General features: G+C 39.8%; 2 protein-coding genes across 2 annotated transcripts; one reads left to right on the plus strand and one right to left on the minus strand.

Annotated features, from left to right (window-relative positions):
- Positions 1–392: 392 nt before the first annotated feature.
- st8sia2 (ST8 alpha-N-acetyl-neuraminide alpha-2,8-sialyltransferase 2) lies at positions 393–14,937 on the plus strand (the record flags this gene model as incomplete). Its single annotated transcript, XM_079259271.1, has 6 exons — positions 393–490; positions 1,922–1,978; positions 4,225–4,365; positions 4,452–4,709; positions 10,750–11,043; positions 13,893–14,937. The coding sequence occupies 6 exons, from the start codon at positions 393–395 to the stop codon at positions 14,203–14,205; spliced, it is 1,161 nt and encodes a 386-aa protein (XP_079115397.1). The 3' UTR covers positions 14,206–14,937.
- Positions 14,938–16,519: 1,582 nt separating this feature from the next.
- On the minus strand, positions 16,520–20,644 carry fam174b (family with sequence similarity 174 member B). The gene is made up of 3 exons (XM_079254376.1): positions 20,151–20,644; positions 19,456–19,587; positions 16,520–18,784 (listed from the first exon to the last, which is right to left on the minus strand). The coding sequence occupies exons 1-3, from the start codon at positions 20,438–20,440 to the stop codon at positions 18,781–18,783; spliced, it is 426 nt and encodes a 141-aa protein (XP_079110502.1). The 5' UTR covers positions 20,441–20,644; the 3' UTR covers positions 16,520–18,780.
- Between the last annotated feature and the right edge of the window lie 3,222 nt (positions 20,645–23,866).

Consider the following 23,866-nt stretch of genomic DNA (forward strand, 5'->3'; position numbering starts at 1 on the left):
ACATACACACCCTCGGTTGGAGAGATGCGTGATTATGGACACTTTGCCCCTCTCTGCGCCTTTAAGGCTGCATGTGCTCCACATCTCGCTGCTCCCATGGCACGCTCCGGAGGTGCACGCTCTCAAAGTTTGACTGGGGAATAGAGGTAACGGACACGGCGGTAACGTCGCCCCGTGGGGAGACACAAACCCACAGCATCCGAGGAACTGGGGGGGTGGGAGCGAAGGACTGCATCCCGCGTGGGAGTGTCCGACTCCGGCGATAAAGAACAAAGAGATAGATGACTGAGCGGATTCTCCGTTTCTAAATGGAAAAGCCAACAAGGTTGATACTATAGGAGGGCTCGCTGAAAGGAGGGACCCCCGGCTGCAGCCCCCCCCCCCTCTCAGCCATGCCGCTTGTGTTCCGCACGCTGTTGTTCGGCTTTGTAACGCTGCTGGTTGTGCTTCTGATCATTGATGATATTGCAGAAGTGGAAAAAGAAACTACGTAAGTAACCCAGTAGGCTACAATTAATCCATTCATTGTCTGTGTGTTAGTGTGTGTGTGTGTGTGTGTGTGTGTGTGTGTGTGTTAGTGCTGCCTATTGTTTGCTGTCCATCAGGTTCTTTCCTTCAGCAGATCTAATCTAAGAAGTGTGAACGGGAGGATGAAGAAATGAAAAGGGGGGGAAACGAGTTTCTTTGAACTGATTGAAGTTGTGGAGTTGCATGTTGAGTGTGTGTAGCTTGTTTCTACATTTGTAAGACTCCGGTGCAGCAGGAGCAGCTGCTCCGACAGCAGCCCGCCTGCCCGGGTCTCCAAGGATTAGGCTGTTTGTCTTGCAGCAGCCTACAAGCGGGATAGGATACATTTCCACCAGAGGAGATGTAGAGGGGGTGGTGGTGGTGGTGGGGGGGGGGGGGGGGGGGGAGAGAAATGGAGGAACGAACGAGTGTGAAAGAGAAAAGCACGGATTGAGAAGGGAGGGGAAAGCAGACTGGAAACAAAATAGGCTTTCCATTTGCTTTTTTCCCTTCATTATGAGACTTTGAAATGTTGAGCAGTGCAGCATGAAGCTCCCAAATCACCCACCTCATGTGACCCACTTGTATTTGACCTGCAAGAAAATCCCATCCTCAGTTTAGCATGAAAATGTGTTTTAAGATGTGAACAGTTCAACATCCTTCCTCTAGTTATGTTTTTTTTTTCACCACTGCTGGATAGATGTGCTTACCTGAGTAACAAAAAGAGACTTTTGTTGTTGTTATTGTTTATATTGTTGCACTGTGAAGCTTTTGGATCCTGACGTTTTCCTTTAGGCAGGAACATTTTGTTTTGAATGCAATTACCCGGCTGTGGCTCATGTTGTAATGAGGTCACATTGGTCTGTGATTTGCCGTGGGAGAAGAAACCAGAACCAATTCCGCTTCTGCATAAATGCAGCTTAATAACATTGTTTTTAAAAGCAAACCAGGGCTGTAAAAATGAGTGAAAAGAAGCAGACAGAAGTCCTCTGTTTTTAATTTTTTTTTTCTTTGTCTCTTTCATGTAGACGCCTTCTGGCAGATTTCACCAAGGTCATGTTTGCAAAAGTGCTGGAGGCTCAGAAATCTGAATGCATGCAGCACATTTACTGTAAATGCATCTTGGTCGATGTATTTAGGAAACCTTGTAAAAGGTCTGTTCACTTTCCTGTGAAAAGAAAACCACTTTTCACCCTCATGGGGTTCCATTAAGGCCATATTTCTCATTATTACATCAGCAAATGGGCCCATGATGTCTCCAAAAATTCCCTGACATGAGCTTTTCACCTTCATTCTGTCTTGAAAGAAGGATGTGCAGTATGTGTGGAGCTGAATCCAGTCAGTACATTAAATGTAAGAACCCTCTCTTAAGTAATGTGTAATTCAATCTAATTGATCCTTTTTTTCTCTTCAGAGATATTGGACACTCAAAGAAGATGAACTCAAACCAGCTTCTCCCGAAACCACACAGGTCAGAAAGCCTCTCCTCACATACACCCGTAGACCTATGCATATACACCACCAGTTAGGAGCTAAATTACAGAGTAACAGAATTGCTTGCAGCCTCAATAACACGACGAGTCACTCCCAGAGAGTGTGTCATAACTTTTAAAGGAGAAATGGGCACTGCTATAAATACCCAGCAATGTGTCATCCATGAGATAACATCTGCTGTAAGAATAAAAAACTAAATACAACTTTATGAACAGCATCTTACATAAAATCCATTTTACTTCAGTTGGAGATATATCAGCTTGATAATTAACTTGTTGGTTACTTAAGCAGGAGTAATGATATCTTGTGTGCTGCATATTTTTGGTAGCGAATGACTGATTCTGGGGGGTAAAATTTTATAGCACTTGCAAAACAAAATACAGGATTGTGGGGAATAGATCAAGAGATTGTCACTTTATGGAGCTCAGGCTGATGGTAAATGATTTTAGATATAATTTTTTGGTAGTTTAGGGTTCATATATTCTTCTTGGCTATAGTCATTGCTATGAAATGTCACGTTTCCATCCAGATGTTGTGACACCTGTCACACAGAGCTCTCTGGAGTTTTGTTAACTGGTCACACATGTTGTGGGAAAAGTTGCAATACACTGTCAGCAAAGTGTGTTTTTATGAACATGGTCAATTTGTAGCCTAAATATTTCTGTTCAACAGGCATTTTCTCCATTGTTCTTCACTCATTTTGATGTGTCTTTGCAGTCTCCATATTTTGTATAAAAAACAAACAGTTTTGTAGCCAGAAACACATTTGTCCACATGTAAAGAAAATGCAGCTGTTTCCTCGTGCACGGTTAAAAGCTGTGAGATTACAGCATCAGTGCCAACTGCAAATAGTCAAAGACAGTGGAAAGTTTTGTAATATGCAAAGGTACCCATACACTTACAACTTAGTACTAAACTATTTCTAGAAGGGAGAAAAGTAAGAAATTAAAGGGTTGACGAAAGTATAGAGCACCTCACTTGATAGGCTGACACTGTCCACCAAATTATTCCTGCCTCTTTATAACACATTTTTGTCTTTGCTCCCTATTTCATTCCATATTGCACATCAGCATCAGTTACAATGGGAGTGGAAACATGATCAGTAGCTTGACAGAAACTGCATCAATGGAGACAACTGAGAAAGAGAAACAAATCAATTGTACATTTTTAATATTAATTTGAAATGACCTGAGAACAAGTGTAGATATTTCACAATCTGCCATTGAAAACCATAAATGAAATGGACAAATATAAGACGGTAAGCCTGAAAATCAAGAAAACAAAACTCATGGACATACAAAAGACAACTGAAACTAATCTAAAGAACACTGTTCATAAATCATTACAGAAAATTACAGGAAACATATATAGATTATGTCACAAAACTGAGTACACCCCTCACATTTCTGCAAATATTTCATTATACCTGTTCATGTGACGACACTACAGAAATCACACTTAGATATAATGTACCGTAGTCTGTGTACAGCTTGTATACCAGTCTGAATTCACTGTCCCTTTAAAACAACGTCACACACAGCCATTAATGTCGAAACTGCAGAAAACAAAAGTGAGTATACCCTTAAGTGAACATGACCAAATTGGGCCCAATTAGCCATCATCCCTCCCTGGTGTCATGTGATTCAATACTGTTACAAGTCTGCTGGTGTGAACGGGGATCAGGTGTGTTAGATTTGCTGTTATTGCTGTAAGACTCTCATACTGATCACTGGGAGTTTGAAAGGACACCTTATGGCAAATAACTTTCCAAGGATCTGCAAGAAAGGATAGTTTCTCAACATAAAGACGGTCTTGGCTAAAAGGCCAGCATCCTGAAAATGAGCTGTGACACGGCGGCCAAGACCATACAGCGGTTTTACAGGACAGGTTCCACCTATAACAGGCCTCGCTGTGGTCGACCAGAGGCTGAAGAAACTTTTTTTTTTTTTTTTAAACATATAAGCTATACAAAAATCCCTGTCATATCTTTACTTAATGAAAGCACATTAGATCTTCAGCTAAAATTTACTTTAGAGTTAGTCACTCCAGATAGTTTGGTAAAGTTCTAACTTTAACAAATGTTTTTTTTAGGTTATTTTCATATTCAAAACTGAAGATACAATTGTTAACTTTTAATGCCGTATATTTCTTACATATGCTTTCCAGGGACCTAAAGAGAATCTTATGCATGACTTAATGGTGATAATTGCTCTCATTGTTTAGAAAAGCTGCAGTACATGTGGATCTGACTGCTACGGAGAGAATGACCATACACATTAATCATCCTCCCCAAACCCACAACACCACTGCCAAACACTCGTCGACCAAGTGGACCTTCAATAAGACCCTCTCCAACCTCATCAGGTACTGTTACCACTCACCTCGCTTACCTCTGTAAAATCTCACAGAAGAGTCTTTTTTTAACAAGAGGCATATTTTCTCATTTACAGGAAGAATATTCTGAGGTTCCTCGACCCACAGAGAGATATCTCAATTCTAAAGAGCACGCTGAAGCAGGGAGACATAATCCACTATGTGTTTGATCGCCACAGCACCACCAACATCTCAGAGAATCTCTACCGTCTTTTACCAACTGTGTCACCGATGAAAAACCAGTATCACAGGCGCTGTGCCATCGTGGGCAACTCTGGGATCCTGCTGAACAGCAGCTGCGGGCCCGAGATTGATTCCCATGACTTTGTAATCAGGTATTTGGTTTTTCTTTTTCCCCACTGTATCAGAACAAGTGATTTGATGTCTTCTCTTTTATATAAATCCTAAAAGATGCCCAAAAAGCATTGTCACTTAAATTTCCTTTCCTGGTTTTACTAGTTGCCATTAATATGATGATCACTTCCCTGGCATTGGTGTTTAAATCAGGTTTAGAGTTAGAGCCCACACAGCTGGAAGGGCATTTAATTGGACGTTTGAATAAGCAGTCAGAGCTGTTTTAATGACTTAAACTTGGAAAGCCACGGCCAGGCTGAGAGCAATTTAATGCTTGTGTATGAAATTGACATTTTGAAAGGTTTGTTTTTTTATTTTTTTTGCATCCAGCAGTCACACACTGTGTTTCTCAGGGAAACAGCAGCATTCTCCTGAGTTCTGCCCTCATTTACAAACAGGACAGTGTTTGTGAAGCCATCAGCCTGCTCTGTTTACATTCAGGAACAAGCAGAACTGCTTTGCGTGTTATTTATGTGTTACCATTCCTGCCTACGTTTGGAGGAGATTTTCAGTCTAGAGTTGTGCTATCAGGGTGGACGCAAAAAGAAGTGTGTTGAGTCAGACGTAGCACCATCATGCACCAGTATGGATCATCCAGAGAGGTGGTGGGAAAACTCCAGCTCATAAATCAGCTTTAATGTTGAGGTAGAAATGCAGAGAGAAGCAGCAGTGTGCTTTTTTTTTCTTTTAGAAAAAGGATCATGTTATTTGCACACCTTGTCTTTTCCAAATACTGTTCTGCTGATGAGGAAGGGCTGCAATTTCTTGACTCCAGCAGTTTGATAAAGAATAATGCGTTGCCGCGGCAGTAATGGTTGGCTGAAGGCAGAGAAGAGGGGAAATGTGTCATTTTGAGTAGCTGAGGAATTTGCTTTGGTACTATCAGATGGGAAGATAATGTCTCAGCTAAATATAGTTCTCTGCTCTCCCACCGCTGCCTCAAAGTAGGCTGCTGGTGTTTGAGGTTACAGGTAGGGATCGTTTCAGCTCAGAGTTTGAGTAACGGCTGCTTTGTCAAGACTCACTCGTTTTTATATTAAACTGACATGAACTATGATGGTGTGAATGAAGATCCCAATGATAAAAAATAAATCCTTGCTAAAGAAATCTTGGGATTGTTGTTGCACTGTGTAAAATGCAAACAAAAAACAAAATGCAACAATTTGCAAATCTCATTAGCTTATATTTTTTGTTCCCAGATTAACATAGATAATAAATCAGATTTTGAAAATAAGACATTTAATTCTTTTTATAACATCATTTTGAATTTAAAGGTAGGTAATCTTGCTCAGAGACATTTTTTTTTTTGGGTAAAGTGGTTCCTCGTCCTTATGCTAGTTTGCACATTCTGTAATCATGAACAATAAGAAATTCAGTTCGACCCCTCTAAACAGCTGGGAAAGAGAAAATCTTTGGTGGAAAAAGCTGCGACTAGAAAGCCACTCTGAGAGCGCAAATCTCCACCCCGGCCTTAAAAAAAAATTCCTGGATCCAAACGGTGATCCGCATCACCACCAAAATTTAATCAGCTTTTCCTTTTCACATTTCCAACAACTCCTAAAAAATGTAAATAAAATCCGTCCATAGCTTTTTGAGTTATCTTGAAAACAAACAGATAAACGCCAGTAAAAACATAACCTCCTTGGCAGAGGGAAGAAAAAAAAGCCTTGGATCACGCAAGGAGCAAAACCAGAGGGGGAGGAGCCAAGACAGGGTGCTATTTTCATGCTAGCTCCCCAACATTACTTACCCCAGCTTTAACAGCAGGCAGCAGGACTGTCATACTCCGTGTATTTTTAGTTTGAGTTTGTTCACATTTGCTGTTGCCTACTTTCTTTCTCTCGTTTCCTGTTTTATTTTGTGTAGTTTTCTACAACATATATTTTGGATAGTTTGTTTGCTTCACTTCCTGTTCATTAGCACACCTGCTTTAAATTGCTCATTTACTTTATCTGTTCCCTATTATTTCACCTCTGTGTGTGTACTTTTTATGCTGAATAACTACTGTCGAGCAATGGCGTGTTTCTGTAAGTCACTTGTCAAAAGACAGGCGATCTGAATCAGTTGATTAATGCGTTGCTATAGTAATGCCCACAATGGAGTAATATTATAGTGATTTTGAGTGTGTGTATACGAAAATAATGCACAACAGACTGCATTGGAATTATCACTGACCAAGGTTAATATATATATGTGTGTATATATATATATATATATGTGTGTGTGTGTATATATATATATATATATATATATATATATATATATATATATATATATATATATATATATATATATATATATATATATATATATATATATATACACACACACCCCTTGGTTTCATTGATCACCTGACACATCATTGTTTTATTTCCCTGCTGTTGTTTTCCCTAAGTCAATAAGACTTTTTCATTAAAACCTTTATTCCTGCACCTGTCGGCCTCTTGCTTCATCTTGCACATGGGTCCTCATATTCATGCATCATTACAATGTGATCTGGCAGGTGATCAATGAAATCAATGGGTATATATTTATATATATACACACAGAGGCAAACTAACAGAGAGCAGGTGAAGCAAATGAGCAAATTAAAGCATGTGTGATGTAGAAAAGAAAGAAAAGCAAACAAAATACACAAGGGGAAAACATGAAACGTGACAGAAACTAGGCAACAGCAAACACTATTAAACCCAAAACAAAAACATGACAAACATGTCTCAAGCAGAAGTTTAAATAGGGATCAACAAAAAATTTAGAGAATTAGATAAAAAATAACTGGTGGAGTATTAAACAACTAATTGGGTTAACTGGCAACAGGTCGGCTACATGGCTGCATGTAAAATGAGCATTTCAGAGGGGCCTCTTAAATGTGAAGACTTTTTGTTACATTTATCAGAGGTGCAAACCTTTTTGGAACTGCAGTTGTGCATTAAAGTGCAAAGAACTTGATGAAGAAGTTCAATAATCTGACTCAGGTGTTATGGAGGAACTTTACCTTGTTATGCTGTGACAGGGGATGGGGGGGGTGGGCAACTCTGGTCCTCGAGGGGGGCGGTCCTAATTAGCAGACTTGTGCATAGCTTGATGCCAAGCTGATGTGAGTTCGGTGTGTTGCAACCATAGACTGTATATAAAGAGATGGACGTAGTCTCCGTGACGTCACCCATAGGTTTCTGAAGAGCTGAATTGAAGTTCGGTGGGCGGTTCCTACCATCGCCATCTTGGGAGCGTCATGCGCGTCGTCTCGCCCGGAAAATACAAATATGGGCAAAGAGGTGGAGAGGTGGAGCCGTGAGCATCATGGCAGATGATTGACATCAAGCGAACTCCAAGTTTTCTGTAGCTAAAAGCTAACCAAGCTAACCCCGAGATAACGGGAGCTAAACAGCTAACGGAGGTAAGCGAACTAAAGCTAAGTCACGTTGTTAACCGGCTAAAAACCGCGGTTGTTCTATGTTCTTCTTACTTGAAGCCAGAGATCGGTACCTGCCAATCAAAAGGACATGCCAATAAATATGCCGAACTTCGAGATTAAATTACTTAGAAAAAAATTCACTCCCCCCCACAGTTGTCATGAAGGTAAACCTGACCTTTCATTCATTCATTCCGAACCGCTTATTCCAATTCAGGGTCGCGGGGAAGCTGGGGCCTATCCCAGCTGGCTTTGGGCGACAGGCAGGGTACACCCTGGACAGCTCGCCAGTCCATCGCAGGGTAAACCTGACCTATAAACCGAAAATGGATTTTTGAACCAGACTGTAAACATGTTTATTTCTGCCGTGAAGTTGGCCTTTTTAACATGGGAGTCTATGGGGATTCGCTCTGTTTTGCAGCCAGTCCCTAGTGGATGAAGGGGGAACTGCAGTTTTATGCATTTCCGCTTAGACTTCACTTTTAACCGTCAGAGGTTGCTGCTTGGTGGCAACACACTCAACACTTGCAGCCCATTAACAAGCACTTTATTTCGTTTAGGTGTGTAAAAGTAGAGTTAACTTTAAAACATGCAGGGCAGGTGGTCCTGAGGACCTGGACTCAGAAACACTAAGTTAGAGAAATGTTTCTAATATCATGAGATGGCAAGTATGAGCGCATTAATACGTCAAACACGTTGTGAATTTGAAGCCTCTTCTAAGAAGATGAGAAATAATCCAAAATAGTTCATGGGAATGAAATAAAGCGAAGAACATACAAGCAACTGGTCTCATAAGTTTGATCACAAACACTTGACTCAAGCATTTTTTTTTCCAATTTCCTGACGGTGCTAAGTCTTTGGCTCTGTCATCGTGGCATGGTTTCATTGTAATTGACAATATAAAGTGTCTGGCAAATTTATGAGACACCTTTTGGGAAGTAGACAAGAGTTTATTACCAGTGACCTTCCAAGCAATTCTTATTAGGAAAACTGTCAAATATTTATGATCTAGATATTAACCTTGGTGTCATGGATGGCAAATGGCAGCCCTGAATGATTTCCTTACCACATTTCACTGTGATGAAAATCACCAAGTGTAAGCTTTCTAACATTTACATACATCCAAAAACAAAATAGCACCTGGTTGAATTGTACTTTTGTTTGTGCTCTATGTCTCTGTTCAGTGGGGCACAACAGTTTGACAAACGTCAAAGATGAGTGATGAATGAAAAAAAAAAACCCAAAATAAAAGTGTCCACCTTGAGCCACCTTGACAGCTCCAGGGTATCTGAAGCTCCAAAGCTGTCACCTGTCAGTTCAACAGAATGTTATGTAAGGATTTTTCAGAAGGCATACATCAGTAGTTCAAGCCCTACTGAACTGGGGCAGATTTTCTCACCGAGGCACTCCCTACTGATGGCTAATTCAGCATCTTTCTTGCCTACTGACTCATCTCTGAGCTCTCTGAAGCAAGTAAAAGTCACTTTGAGTCTGTTGACTCCTGTTTTGTCTCCTGCTTTGTACCTTTCTCTTTCTTTTACTGGCTTCCCCTGATAGTGTCTTCTTGGGTTTCTTTGCTGAATCAGACCAGTGTGTCCTCAAAACGGCCAGTGTGTTGATATCCATTTGCTAGCATGTTACACTGTGCCATAAAGTAAAATAGTGCTGTAAAATGATGCGCCAAGACAGGAAAAAGTAGCGACATGCTGTTTCTCAGCGTCAGGACATTGATTGCCAATGTCAGAGTCAGAAACGAGAGTTTTAAAATCAGAAATTGATGTAATTCTCCTTTAGATACCAGTGCAGATTATCATCACGGCACCTGAGAACTAACTCTGATTTAGTTTAGTTTGGTATAGTGGTTAGCACTGTGGCCTCACAGCAAGAAGGTTGCTGGTTCAATTCTCGGCTTGGGGGATGCTTGAACAGTGGCCATTCTGTGTGGAGTTTGCATGTTCTCCCCATGTATGTGTGAGTTCTCTCCGGGTACTCTGGCTTCCTCCCACCGTCCAAACACATGCATGTTAGATTAATTGGTTACTCTAAATTACATGTAGTAGTGAGTGTGAGTGGCTGTTTGTCTCTGTGTGGCCCTGCGATAGACTGGCGACCTGTCCAGGGTGTACCCCGCCTCTCGCCAAGAGTCTGCTGAGATGGGCTCCAGTTTCCCCATGACCCGTGATCGGACTAAGCGGGTTGGATAATGAATGAATGAATGAGTTTAGTTTGGTCCCTTCTTAGATGTCATTAACACACAGCCTGGTGGACTATGAACTGTATTCAGTGTCCTATTTGAAAGCATCTCAACTCCTCTATCCAGACTTTGCTTTCATTTGTCCAGCAAAAGAAAAAAGAACAGAAATGTCAGCCTTGTGACTGTTGGTAAAAAATGCTTGATTACTTAAGAGATTTCATACTGTAGCTTCATCAATAAGAAATGCTCGCACAATGCACCTGTTACCCCACCGTGACTATTCTTGTACATGTTAATGCTCCTCGTGGTCTTCCACTGCAGCTGACTATAAATATTTGGAGGAGTAGTTTAGTTAAACAGAGATGTTCTTTCTGTAACCGCTACTGAAACTAAACTTGGACAACTTTGCTTCAAGGTGTAATCTGGCACCAGTGGAGGAGTACTCTCGCGATGTGGGGCAGCGGACCAACTTGGTGACTATGAACCCCTCTGTGGTGCAGCGAGCCTTCCAGGACCTGGTTACTGATGAGTGGAAAGAGCGCTTCTTGCAGCGCCTTCGAAGCCTGAGCGGCAGCGTGCTGTGGATCCCAGCCTTCATGGCTAAGAGGGGAGAGGAGCGTGTGGAGTGGGCCCTTCGCCTCATCCTGCTGCACACTGTGAACATACGCACCGCTTTTCCATCGCTGCGCCTTCTCCACGCTGTCAGAGGGTAAGATGCAGCTGCTTCTCGCGGTGTGCTACGTCTCATGAGAGCACCTGCGAGCGGCATAATCAAGGGGTCGGGTAACTCTAATCTCCAGTCCAGCTGGCTATTTTTAAACAGAGAGGGGGGGGGGGGGGGGGGGTCAGGATGAGGAAGCTACTCTCCCTCTCTCTTTAGTCAATGTGTGAAAATTATTTACTTTTCTTGTGCCTGTCTTTTATTTGTGGGTTCTGTTGTTCATGCTTGTCTCTTGCATTGCCTCACATTTTTTTCTGAAAATTCAATAATTTTCTTTCCTGCTGAGAAAATCAATGCTGCAGCCGTACTGCATGTCAAACCTGTAACCAGTTTCCTGAGGACCTGAAGCAAAGAAAACCAGCTTTCTGTTAAAAGAAATCTGCTTCCCACCACATCTTGTATGCCTTTATATTTTTATTTATGTTTATATAAATTAATAATTCATGACTATTTATTAATAATATTTTCTCATGCTGATCAACGGTTTTTGTGCTTTAAAATGTGTTATGTGGGCTTTAGTGACACCTGGTGGGAAACTTTCAGATTGCAACTAACAAAAATTGCTTCTCTTCAGTCTCCTTAATTGAGACGATCTTGACTGCAGGCTGGATGTCCAACCCCGCCCCTCAACATTTTGATTGGTGGCCATTCCTAACCCTAACCCCTAACACCCATTGCCCGTCTAATCATGCACATTTGACAACCAACCACGCCCACTTGACAAACTCTGCCCAATATCAATCCCTGCCCCATTCTCCAGGCTGCAGTCGGGGGTTAGTGTGCCTTAATCCGGCCTTGCTGGTTGCAAAACCCTTAAAAGGCTGCATGTACAGCCGTTGTGTGGTTTGTCCACAGAACAAACAAGGAGGCAAACTAAATGATCACATACTTCCACCAAGGCTGGAAATTAGCGTGACACATGATAACATATTCAGTCATAACTCAACACCCAAGGCAAATAAATGTGTCTCGAGTGAATTTCATGCAGCTTGTACAAATCGAACCTCAGCCAGACATTTCCACAGTGACACAACACTTTAATGCTTTCACCTAATCTTGGTGAAAAACAGCAGGATTCAGTCGGTTTTGTCGTCATGGCAAGATTGCCAGGCAACCAGCAGAGATGCTGGATAGAAGTGCTGGGCAAACAGACCTCATGTCGCCCCTCTGATTCTCAGCAAGGAAGCGAGAAGTACATTCCACGGTTTAACTGAGTTGCAATCTGATCAAAACTTCAACCAGGTGTTTTTTCTCAGCTAATATTCGGCTTGTAAAGAACTCTAAATTAAGTGTAAATTGTGTGCAAAATGGGGTTTACTTGCTAACAGAAGCCATGTCTGGGATTCTGGAAAAGCACAGACAATAAATCTCTTCAGCTTTTCCTATATCCACAGATTTATTTGTACTGATGTGTTTCAGAGTTGATCTTTTTTTAGATGCTTTTTGCAGATTTGTGTGATGTTTCTTCCACTCCCTTCAGGCTTTAGAAAGAAATCCTCTTCATGTTGGGGGTTTTTTTTTTTTTTTGCACTGGTCTTGCCTCTTTCATCACAACCAAACCCGTGTGTATCTTTCCTGCCTCATTAAAAGCCCAACAGCCACTGCTGGTCAGTGACCATATTAAAGCCATTTTTTATGCTCCAGCTAACTTAGTTTTGCAAAGGGGGTAGATCTTTTACAAAATAATTAGCCCTGGAATGTTTTAAAGGTTTTTGTTCTTTTTTTTTTTTTTTAGCCAGCCTTTTGAGCCAGTAGTTATTTGTCTGAAAAGTACAAAACATCCAATGTGATGTAATCCTCTTCTCTTGTTTGGATTCTTACCTGCTGCAGTGTTTGGCCTCTACAGCACATAAACTGCTGTGAATAATACAACATCAGCCTTCCTCACTAACCACAAGAGGTGTTGAAAGGGAGTGAGGAGGCAGTTACAGCATTATGGTTAAATGAATGGGATTTTTACTGAAAAGAAAAGTTGCGGCAAATTAATGTCCATCTGTTCGTGGAGCTGAACCTGCAGGAAACAAGTGGCTTGTCACTGTCGTAGGAGCTTCTTGCTCACCTAAAGAATGAAATAGTAGCTGTGCAGAGCACTTTGTGGCTTTTTTAAGTATAAAAACAAATAGAAACAAAAACAATGAAAGTATAGATATACCACGCATAAAGATGAACCTTGTGGTTGTGGTTCAATGATATTTTCCATGTTTGTATGTATATATTTGTATCTTTCTGCCAGTCTAATGGAAATGATGGCTCTAATTTCAAATAAATGGCTCAAAAAATAATATTCTTGGGCCAGCTAATCTAGAATAGAACAAAGAGTATTAACATGAAAAGATATTGAAAACACATGAGCAATAAGTAAAGCAAAACGGCAAGTTACATGTTCAAGAAGAAATAGCAAACTTATAAGTAATGTTTGAAATAGGAACAGGACTGCAAACTTTAAATCAGCTTCTTTGTGGCTGCTAATGTTGGCTGCAGTGGAAAGCCAAAAGATGTTCACCGACAGATCAATTATGGTGAATAGCGACGTAGTCATCAGTGGCTGCCTCAGCAATGAAAACTGAAAAGATTTGTGAATAAATCAATTTTTTTTTAAAGGACAACCTTTGGTTGTACCAATGCAGAAACATTCTCTTCAAGGTCTAAGTCTCAACTAGTATAACTTTAGCTTTTCTGTTTTCTTCAGCATACCATATGAGTAAAATATTACACGGAAGCAGGTGTGTTGCTTCGTAGTAGTGTTAAGCTGTTAGAGATCTTGAATGTATTCCTGCTTTTGCAGCTGCTTCCGTCTCACTGATTCAGCTAAAACCATACCGTATGTCTGTCCACAGATACTGGCTAACCAACAATGTCCACATAAAGCGACCGACCACTGGCCTCCTCATGTACACAATGGCCACCCGCTTCTGCGAGGAGATCCATTTGTATGGCTTCTGGCCATTTCCAATGGATCCTCAAGGCAAACCGGTTAAATACCACTACTATGACACTCTAAAGTATGAGTATACCTCCAGCTCGAGTCCTCACACCATGCCTCTGGAATTCAGGACCTTGAGCACCTTGCACAGACAGGGGGCGCTCCGACTCCACACGGGGACCTGCGATGTGGAACAGACACTACTGAAGGATGTCCAGGGTAAATAGCTGGCTGGAAGATCTCCATGGATACCACGTTCTTCACTGAATGGATTCAGAAGAAGGTTTTCTTGTAACTGCTGTTCAGATTAACCTTGAATAACAACATGTCCAGTAACAGGAAGGAGCCATTTCTGTCACTGACTCCTGCGTTGAGTCATTCCACTGCTGTATTTTAACTTTAATGATATTTCTATGGCAACCGTTAACCCTCTGGGGTTCTCTCATGAGCAACTGGAACGGGGAACAGATGGGTTGAGTTTTATAGAGGCTACAAGTTTGGAAAAAGACACAAACACATCTTTTTTATGCTGAAAAAGAAAATCAGATTTCATACATTCTCATCTGGTTTTACACTTTACTGTAATATTAAGCAGCAAAAATCATCTTCAAATAGGCTGTGCAGAGAAAAAAAATCTGTTCCACCTATTTTGCAATGTTATATTTATATCTTTTTAAAAATAAAAACCAGATCTACAGTGCCAGCAAAGAGAACTCTGGCTGAGACCCCAGAGGCTTAAAATAATAAGACCCCTTTCTTATGATTGGCACTTAGACAGCCGCTTGCAGGTTATGATATCACAGGTCTCTACTGAGGCTGCATGAAGAGATGCTAAGGGCTTCTGTGAATTGCTGTCTGGGCCACAAGATGGAAGCACTGAATAATCAGGGAGAGAGACGTACTAAAAAAAATATATTCTTCATAAAAAAAATGAATGCTTTTTCTTACAATTCTCTGAAAACTTTGAATCAACTTGTGATAACATTTACACGAGCAGTCAAAAGTTTGGACACACTTTCCCTTTGGATTTAACAGGGAGTGTGTCCAAACTTTTGACTGGCAGTATACATTGATGGCTAACTTTTTGTGCTTTTGTAGCTTCTTATATAGAACCTTTAACAATGTGAAAACAACTTGACAATTTCTTTTTTTTAAAATTCCACTGAACTTGGGTTTTTGGTTTTTTTTTCCTTGTTTGAGTCTAAAACTCTGACAGGATAAACTTAAACTGCTCTGAGATCCAAATGACAGAATTGCAGTATAGTGACTCCTGAGAGGATAAAGGAGTGTAGCAGCTGTTCACATATGAATGTTTGCTTAACCAGCAGTAAAGCTGCGCTACATTTGCCCACATTCTGCAGTGCAAATGTGAGAAGTGAGGTCAAGCTGTGGTTGCAGTAAGAACTGTTTTGCATTTTTAAATGAATGTTTTACTGATTTTCTTATGAATGTTTTTGCGAATATGTGCTTTAAATTCCCTCTGAGAAGCAACAGTTTCAGTGCAATAACACTGAGAGGAAGAAGAGCTGGAAATCCCTTTGCCTATATTCACTTAAAATAATGTATGACATATAATTGTATGCTGTGTTTGAATTAGTTATAGACCAGTACAGTAGGCTGATAGAAATGTCTGTAGATTTAATTAAAGCTGCTGTTATTTTGTGCCTATTATTAAAGAAAAATCCTCTCTTTAAGAATGAACTGCTTACGTCTTCTAAACTAAAAATATTCAGGGTTTTATCTAATTAACTCATAATCGGATTTTAAAAAAAAAAAAAAAAAGGTTAAACATTTCTTACATACTTGTCTTGAAATGCAGTTATCAAATAAATACACACAAAGAGGACATGCATAAACAACAGCTTAATTGTAAAGCTCCAGAAATGTTTCGCAGTCACTCTGTGTTCATTTTCAGACTGATTTTTTTTCAAGCAAAATCTCTGAGCTTATGGATAATTTTATTTGCGTTTCCCAGCTGCACATTGGTGCAAGATTTCCAGGAGTTGTCTTGCAGCGTGGCTTTTTGCCAGTCACTTTGGCGTTTGTTTGTTTTTTTTTGCAACAAAATGCCCTTGTTTACGAGAATTACTAGAAGCATTTAAAATATTCCAAGAGCTCCATGGCTAAATGGGTTGCCTCTCATGCGCTCCCAGCCATGTGATTCGTCCATAAAAGTGTTGTTTTGACAAGATGCCCCTGTTGACTTGCATGGCAGCCCTTTTACTCTGCCAATTAAGTTTAGAATAGACATGAAAGTTGTGCTAGAGATGTCAGCAGTCTGAGGCAAAGAAAGGCTTAATTGTGAAAGCTTGTCTGAACTAGAAACATTCTGTGTCCAATGCTATTAGGTTAATTAACCCAGCATCTGTAGTTTGGCACAGTTAAAAAAAGGTTTTCTGACATGTAGCTCCTGCTGTGAAGATGCAGCGATTGTGTTTCTTATTTTCTTATGTACACGGTGTGTTATCAACTGTAAATGTGGGAGTTTCAGCCAAATATTAGCTTCTGCATGGCCGTCTTGTTTTAATAATGTGACATGTACACGCGTATTTAAATCTTTATTTGAAAAATATTTCAAATGAGTCATAGACACATGAATTGTGCAGTTATGACAGTGTGGATGTACTTTTCTGTTACAGAAAAAAAAAACAGTTGAGATCAAACTGGAGGAACATTTCCAGCCTTTCCCTTTAAAGATGTAACACTTCAAAGGAAGCAGCTTTATTCCAGTGGTGTTGTAAAGAAATGGAAACAGGAGTGGAGACGCTTAACATCTGTGTCAAACTTGTTTTCTTCTATAAACATCATAGACATTTAAATGTGTCACTGTTTTTTTTTTTCCTTCTTTTTCGGGGTTTAAAACGTCTTCCTGGCGGCAACTTTGATTTATTTTACAAGAGCAACTTTCTGGAGCAGATGATTTAAAACCAGTAAAACTCTACAATTAGCATCTTTACATGAGCAGGATTTTTCCACAACTTTACACACAGCTCGGAACAGAGTTAGACATTGCCAGGGATGCTCGCCTGAGAGAAACGGAGCAGCGGCAAAAGAAAAGATGGGTCTGCAAAACACTATACGTCACCAAGTAACAATACTGACATGAGAAGTGACGACAGGCGGATGGAGAGCACAAGAAGCAACCAGGAGTTGTCGAAAGGTTATATAAAAATACATCTGATTCACAGTCATACACACATCTGCTCGCTTGTTTGCATTTAATAGTGACAACGAACACATTCACTCCTCTGAAAGAAACAAAAACTTTAAAAAAAAAAAACCAAAATAACAATGTTCTTCTCTTCTGGACAAAGAATGCTAAAGATTAAGATTAGGATCTTTTGTCCTCATATTGAACCAAGGATGGAGGTCATCAGCTGCAGCTGTAGCGCATGATGCACTATCAAGTAACAGCATGGATTAAAACAGAAGGTCACCTAGGAAACCTCACCCCCGCATCAGCCACGGAAACCAAACCTGCATCTGCCCTGCCTGTGAGTGTGCAGTCAGACAACACAGAGCTGCTGGTTGATTGTTGAAGATTTGGATTAAAATCTAAAGAAATCTTCTAGATTTCATACTCATTCAATTGTTTTAGAACAGACAAAATTATTGTGAGATTATTTTAAGGTTTTAAATCCAAATATTATATCAGGTTTTTTTTTTTTTTTTTCAGAAATGTCAACTTTGCTGGCAGCTTGAGCTGGTCTGACTTTCTGTGAGCTCCAACAGCATCTAAAGTAGCACATTTAATATAGTGGAACCAAAGAAAATCACATTTTAAGTAATTTAGCCATAAATAGAAACTAACAAGGGGGACTGGCTGTTTATTACTATCGGGCACACGAGATATTGAATTTGGGGATAATTTTAACGAAGAAATGCGATTTTGTTTCGACCGCAGTCTTCAAACCTGCCGTTGATACTGTTCATTTGGAGATAAGGTGATTACATGAAATTCTTGCAATTCAGCACACTTGATTACAACATATTACGGCATTCACATTCATAAAAATGACATACCTATCTTAATAATGCATCCCAACAGTAATGTTTAGCTTCTAGTCTGATTTCAAAAATATGAACTTCAGCTGAAATAGCAGCAAAATGAGACAGAACCTGAAACAACACGGTAAAAAAATATACACTTAATATATATATATATACATAAAAGGATGGAAAGCCTTTAACAGTATATATGCACAATAAAGTGGTTAGTAGGTATGAGATAAAATTTGATTAAGTTATAAAAAAAATCACCATATTCTTGCAAGTTTTACAAAAAAAAAAAGTAATTTGCACATTATTTGTAGATTATTACCTTTTCTAACCATTATATTCAACAATGAGTAACCATTCCTTACAATAATGACAAACTGGCAAACTTTGGTTCCTTCTACAGACTCCTCGACTAGTCAGACTGTAGCTCAAGTGTAAAAATAATAATAATAAAAATAAAAAAATAAAAAACCAAAACACAAGAAGAAGCTGATATCTTGGTCAACTCCACACCCCTTGCAGTCTGATAAAGTTAACTGATGTATGAGGTCACATAATGAAGGCTCCTCATCTCCAACATCAGAAACAGCAGAGCAGGTTGTTCGGATCACATGACAGAAGCCTTCGCAAAACAGCAGACATTGATATCCCAACGGCGCCGTTTATTTTAACACAGATAAAAAGCCATGCACAAGCTGCAGAAGTCAATGATATGATCAGACTCAGATGGCGACACAAATAAAAATCACTCGGGTTGGGAGGTCAGAACAGCAGTTGGGAAATACTGATGTCCAGCTTGGAATTCACCTACAAAGAAAGGGAAAGTTCAGGGTTACTCTACAAGGTTTGGTGTGTTTTAACAATCAGAATGATGAAGAGGAAGTGTGTTCCCCTCACAGAGCCCAGTGTGAGTTGAAAGTCAGGAATGTCAGGTAAACAGGACGCCATACCTTCCTTTAAGGAAGTGCTTGTGTGTCAAAGAACACTTGAAAGCACGGAAGGGTGAAACCCGACGCTAACGTGAGATATGAAGTAAAAATGTGTTTGTTTAAAAGATAAATCAGCTGAAATACATGTCTTAAACAATCCTCTCTGTGCGTTTTCCCAACACACGTTTGACCTTGAGCCCTTTGTGCACTTAAACTGAAGGAGAGTAAATGTACAGTTAAAAGCAGGAAGAACTGAAAAACGCCTCAGTAAGTTGGGAAAATTGTGTCGTTTCTTAGTCAAAGCAGACTTACACACTGCTTTACATATAAGCAAATCCCATTTATCACTCGGACAAGGTGAGATGCAGTGAAGCATACAACTCCAGGTGCATCAAACAAGGCAGGTTTAAAGTACCTAGAAAGCTCACCTGCATATAAAGAACATTCTCAGAGCAGTTCTATGTTTTTTCTAATTCAGCCAACGGTAAACTGGTGACTGAATGGCATCGAGGTGCGCTGCACTGACCTCTCACCTTAAAAAGAACTCACCTGTATTTAACATCAAAGAGGGTCGAGTCATCTTCGTCGTCGTTCTCCTCATTAAGAGGAGCCATCTCAACACGCTCCGCTGGTGTAGTGATGATGTCGTACTTTCGTGTTTTTCTGATTCGCCTGCCAGATCTGCGAGAAAGGAAACATGAGAGGAGAATTTTTTTTTTATCAATAACAGATGTTTTATTGTTGGGAAGCACTTTGTGATCTTGTGTCTATGTAAAGAACTATATAAATAAAGTTTATCTTTTCTCATTTATTGATTGATGAATGGTAACTTTAGAGTTTGTACAACTGCACAGATGCTCAGAGAGGTAAATAGTGCGATCTGCACTGCCAGCTTTTTCACTCAGATGAATGATGGCGAAATTCAGTTTGTATAAAGTCAGTTGTGACAATCATTTTAGTCATGCATTCACCAGATTGGCCAAACTGTTACTCTTTTCCACTGCTTTGCAGATAAATGCAACTAAACTGGCTTTTGGATCCTGTAGTGGCCACTTGTTTAGAGATGACTTCCAGAGAAACAAGGTTAACAAAACAAACAGGAAGCTAAGTATAATGTTAACCTCATGGTGAAGTGACACCTTAAGGAAGGCGACTTAACAGGCCTATGGAAGCTAAAATTCCTCCAAAGATGCATTTATCAACACACTTGTAGGCTGTTTCTTATGAACCTCATGATGACCTACCTGATCACTTTGATGACCAGACATGTGATAAGAGTAGCTGTTAACACAAAGATGAAAATAACAATGTTTTTCAGGGTTGGAAGATGCGTCATAAGAGGGGAAATCCGGGATCCCACGGCAGCATCCGTAGCATTATTCGTCAATTCATCTTGGCTGACGGTGGATGATGATGATGATGATGATGATGTTGAATTTAACTGCGTCGCCAGTGAAGGGGTGAGTGGCTCGCCGCTGACTCGCCAAAGAGCCACGGCAATAAAAGTTAAAGCCAGATTGAATTTCACCACCATGGTGCTGAAATGATGCAAATGTAATATTTTTCTCTAGTTTCTTCCGACGAGGTGAGACGCGGCAGCAGCTGTCACATTCTACACGAGCGCCTGATCGCTTTCAGATTTTGTTATTTGCACAATAAACATGAGCCGAAATGCAAATATCCATTTCTCGGCTCATCCGAGCTTCTCTTGCAGGCGGAGTTCTTGTTCGGTGCTTGCATTAGCTTCCAAAATGTGTTTTCCTGGAGTTGAGTTGTGGCAATCCCTTCTTGACAGTATTAGGACTGCGTGTTGAGATGAGGATTATCCGCCTCCGGAAGCGCTCTGCAGGCTGGCCCTCTGTTCCTGGTGCTGAAGAGGAGAATTATGTGGGCTTGTGCTGCCTTCACGTCACTCACGTACAGAGGAATTTCCACACAGCTTCTGCCATTAAAAACAGGATATTGGCAGCTTTATAGCTAAAGTTTGAGGACGGTATTTATTTATTCCTATTCTTTAGCTAAGGTATGTTAACGCTGTGTGGGTTTTTGCGCAACTTCAAATAAAAGGGGCAGAAAGTAGATTTTAAAATGTCACCTCATAAAATATAGTCTACAAGAATACATTTTATTCATTATTTATATTTATGTTTTGATTTCAACATTTCCAATGACAATGTTGTCTAATAATTACCCGTAAGGTTTTTGAAAAAAATGTATCAGATCATTTAAAATTATTTTGATATTTGCTTAAGTCAATGCTGCCTAAGTATCACTTCCAACAGATCAATGCAGTATAGCTAAAACTGATTTATTACCCAGCTTTGGCCTACTACTCTTTCTTTTGCTAAATATATGATAGCTAGACTGTCCGCCATTAAACTTTTTGGTATTCCTACTTTACTTAACCCAATGCTTCATTCTTTTTCTATGAATAAATGAAAACTTACAAGCAATTATGCTATATGCAAGTGTGTTGATGTGTATTGGAAAACGTTTTAATTTATGTAACATTTTAAACAAATCCAATTCCTCATTATCTGACCTTAATTCGCTGACTGTGCACTGGGTGGGGATTATTTAAGCTTTGCAATGTAAGTTTCTACATTTCTGACAGCACCTAAAGGCAACATTTCTCCGTCTACCAAAGGGCCACAGCAGACAGAACAGCTTTCTAAGGCGTCAGACTTCCAGGTCACGACCGCAGATTCCACAGAAAATCAGACAAGACAGCAATGGGCAGCCGAACGGATCAGTGCCAGCGATAACCTTTAAATAAATCAGAGCTAATGAAGGCAACATCAAATCTATCTGTCTTTGAGTCGGTAGAGGGCAGACCTGATTTGTATTTTTCTTTTATTTCTAGTTTGATGTGACTTTTATTTAAATCAATCAAGATAACTGTTTATTTCTACCAATAATAATCCATGATCCATTGATCAGAAAAGATAAGGGATTTGCAGGTTTGTTCATCAGACATAAACAGAATGTTATACAGTAAAAACCTGATGGGACTCGTATTCAGTTTAAACAAAAGCTTTTCTGTTTGGTTTGTCTGTTTCTGTGTCTCTAGTCGTTTCTATAAGGTTGCTAATTGAGATTCTGACCTTTTACTGTACAAATGCATGCAAGAGCTGTGCGATCTGATCCACGGCCACCAGGTGGCAGCATTTTCTTCCAGAGACTTTTCGCCTACACAGTATAGTTTCAGGACTCAGCAGTTTGTACTGTTTTACTAAATGTTAACATTTTATATTAACCTCTAACTCAAGCACTACCACCACACAAACAGAAAGTCCCTGCCCTTTGTATCAGTAATTTTAGTTATGTGAAGAATTGTTTGGTTTTCAATAAAGCTGATAGAAATCTTTCTTTAGAGGTGTGTTATCACTGGTGGGCTGTCCTGAACCAGTCAGTTCAGATTATCCCAACAGGACTTACATCATTCCGAGATGGTTCTCAACACATATAATGCATGTAATGTTTCTGTTTAACTCTACAGTACTTACACACACACACAAATACAAGCCAATAAATAAATGAAATGTATAAAAAGTCAATGATATTCCTGTTGCTCATTTTGAAACTTGCCATTCTTCAAATATGATTTTATAATGTAGTGTAACTTTTAACTCTTTAATTTTACCACTCCCCTTACTAAAGTTATTTGCTAAAGAGTGCAGCCGCACCAGTATACACAGCCATTCAACCTACTAAGTTAAAAGCCAACATGAGACCATGACCAACCTGTTCTCAGGTCATCTCATAAAATACATGTGGGGGAAGATAACACTTGGTGGAAACGCCTGTCAGAAATCGACGCCTTTTAATGCAAACACACTTGTTCTCTGTGCTGCATTTGCAACATGCACAACACATCTGTCTCTAACTGTGAACAGCGCTTTAGAAAAGAAACATTTAATTAATCCTGACAATGACATTTTTATGAAAGTGTGAGTATATAACCATATATTAATAACTGGTATTTATTTGCTGCAGGTGCTGCTTTAATTTGATCTCAATAATGCTTTTGCATTCATCATGCATTTACTTTTCCTTTCAGGGAGCAAAAGAGTAAAATTATGCCTCACACAATTGTTAATCAACATGAATTTAAAGCACAGTGGTGCCCTTTGGAGAGGTATGCTTCATTAAAGTGCTTCAGTTTTCATCTTCTAATAGAACAGGGTTTGATTTCTACATCTTAGCAGACAAACTGATTAAGATATAAGACACTCCACCACCCAACCAACCGGTCAAAGTCAATATAAAGCAGGATATCTTCATTTGTGATGTCTGGATTTGTAATGATTCTGCAGGGAATTGCTGTTGCTAGGCTGATGATCTTTTTAAAGAAATCTTCCACTGCTATGCACATGCGCTGTTGTGTGTAAGGCTGTCATTGGCCAGAGCCGGGGGTGGAGTGCATGCCACAGGCTCACAGACTAACCAACAAAGGCTGTACTGACTGACTGATCAGTTAACTAACTTTGGTTTCCCTTTATTGGGTAACTAACTGTTAAAACTCTTCATTGAGGTGGTGGTTCATGTTAATAACGTTTGGTTATATAAACATAGGCAGAGGCATGTGCAGATTGGGCTCCTGACACATATAAGGTATTAGTGGTTATGTCTGGTGAATAAATAGTAACACTGAAATAGCTGTAATTCAATTTTCAGAAGTCACAAATATGGACTTGGGCATTAAAAACACACTAAGATAATCTGTTATTGCCATGTCTTTCTTTAGAAATAAGTCATGTATGGTCTCATTATTTCTTTCCATGCATTCCTGTCCTTTAGTTATAAGGGAACCTGTGGCTTATTCAGGCTGCATCTTGCACATTAAAGCATCTTAGCTTAGATCAGTTTTTGGACACTTGAATAAACATTTGTGATGCTGGTTTTGAGACACTTAGATGCTATTTGTGCCATTCAGGAAGTGACCATAAAGACAGGTCAT

This window comes from Telmatherina bonti (genome assembly GCF_933228915.1).
Source record: "Telmatherina bonti genome assembly, chromosome: 2".
NCBI lineage: Eukaryota > Metazoa > Chordata > Actinopteri > Atheriniformes > Telmatherinidae > Telmatherina > Telmatherina bonti.

Bases quoted from the DNA above. Each gene is read 5' to 3' on its own strand.
- fam174b (XM_079254376.1), bottom strand. From the start codon at position 20,440: ATGGTGGTGAAATTCAATCTGGCTTTAACTTTTATTGCCGTGGCTCTT. The intron at 19,588-20,150 runs GTAGGTCATCAT...CCTTTCTCGCAG, and splicing joins CTGGTCATCAAAGTGATCAG to ATCTGGCAGGCGAATCAGAA.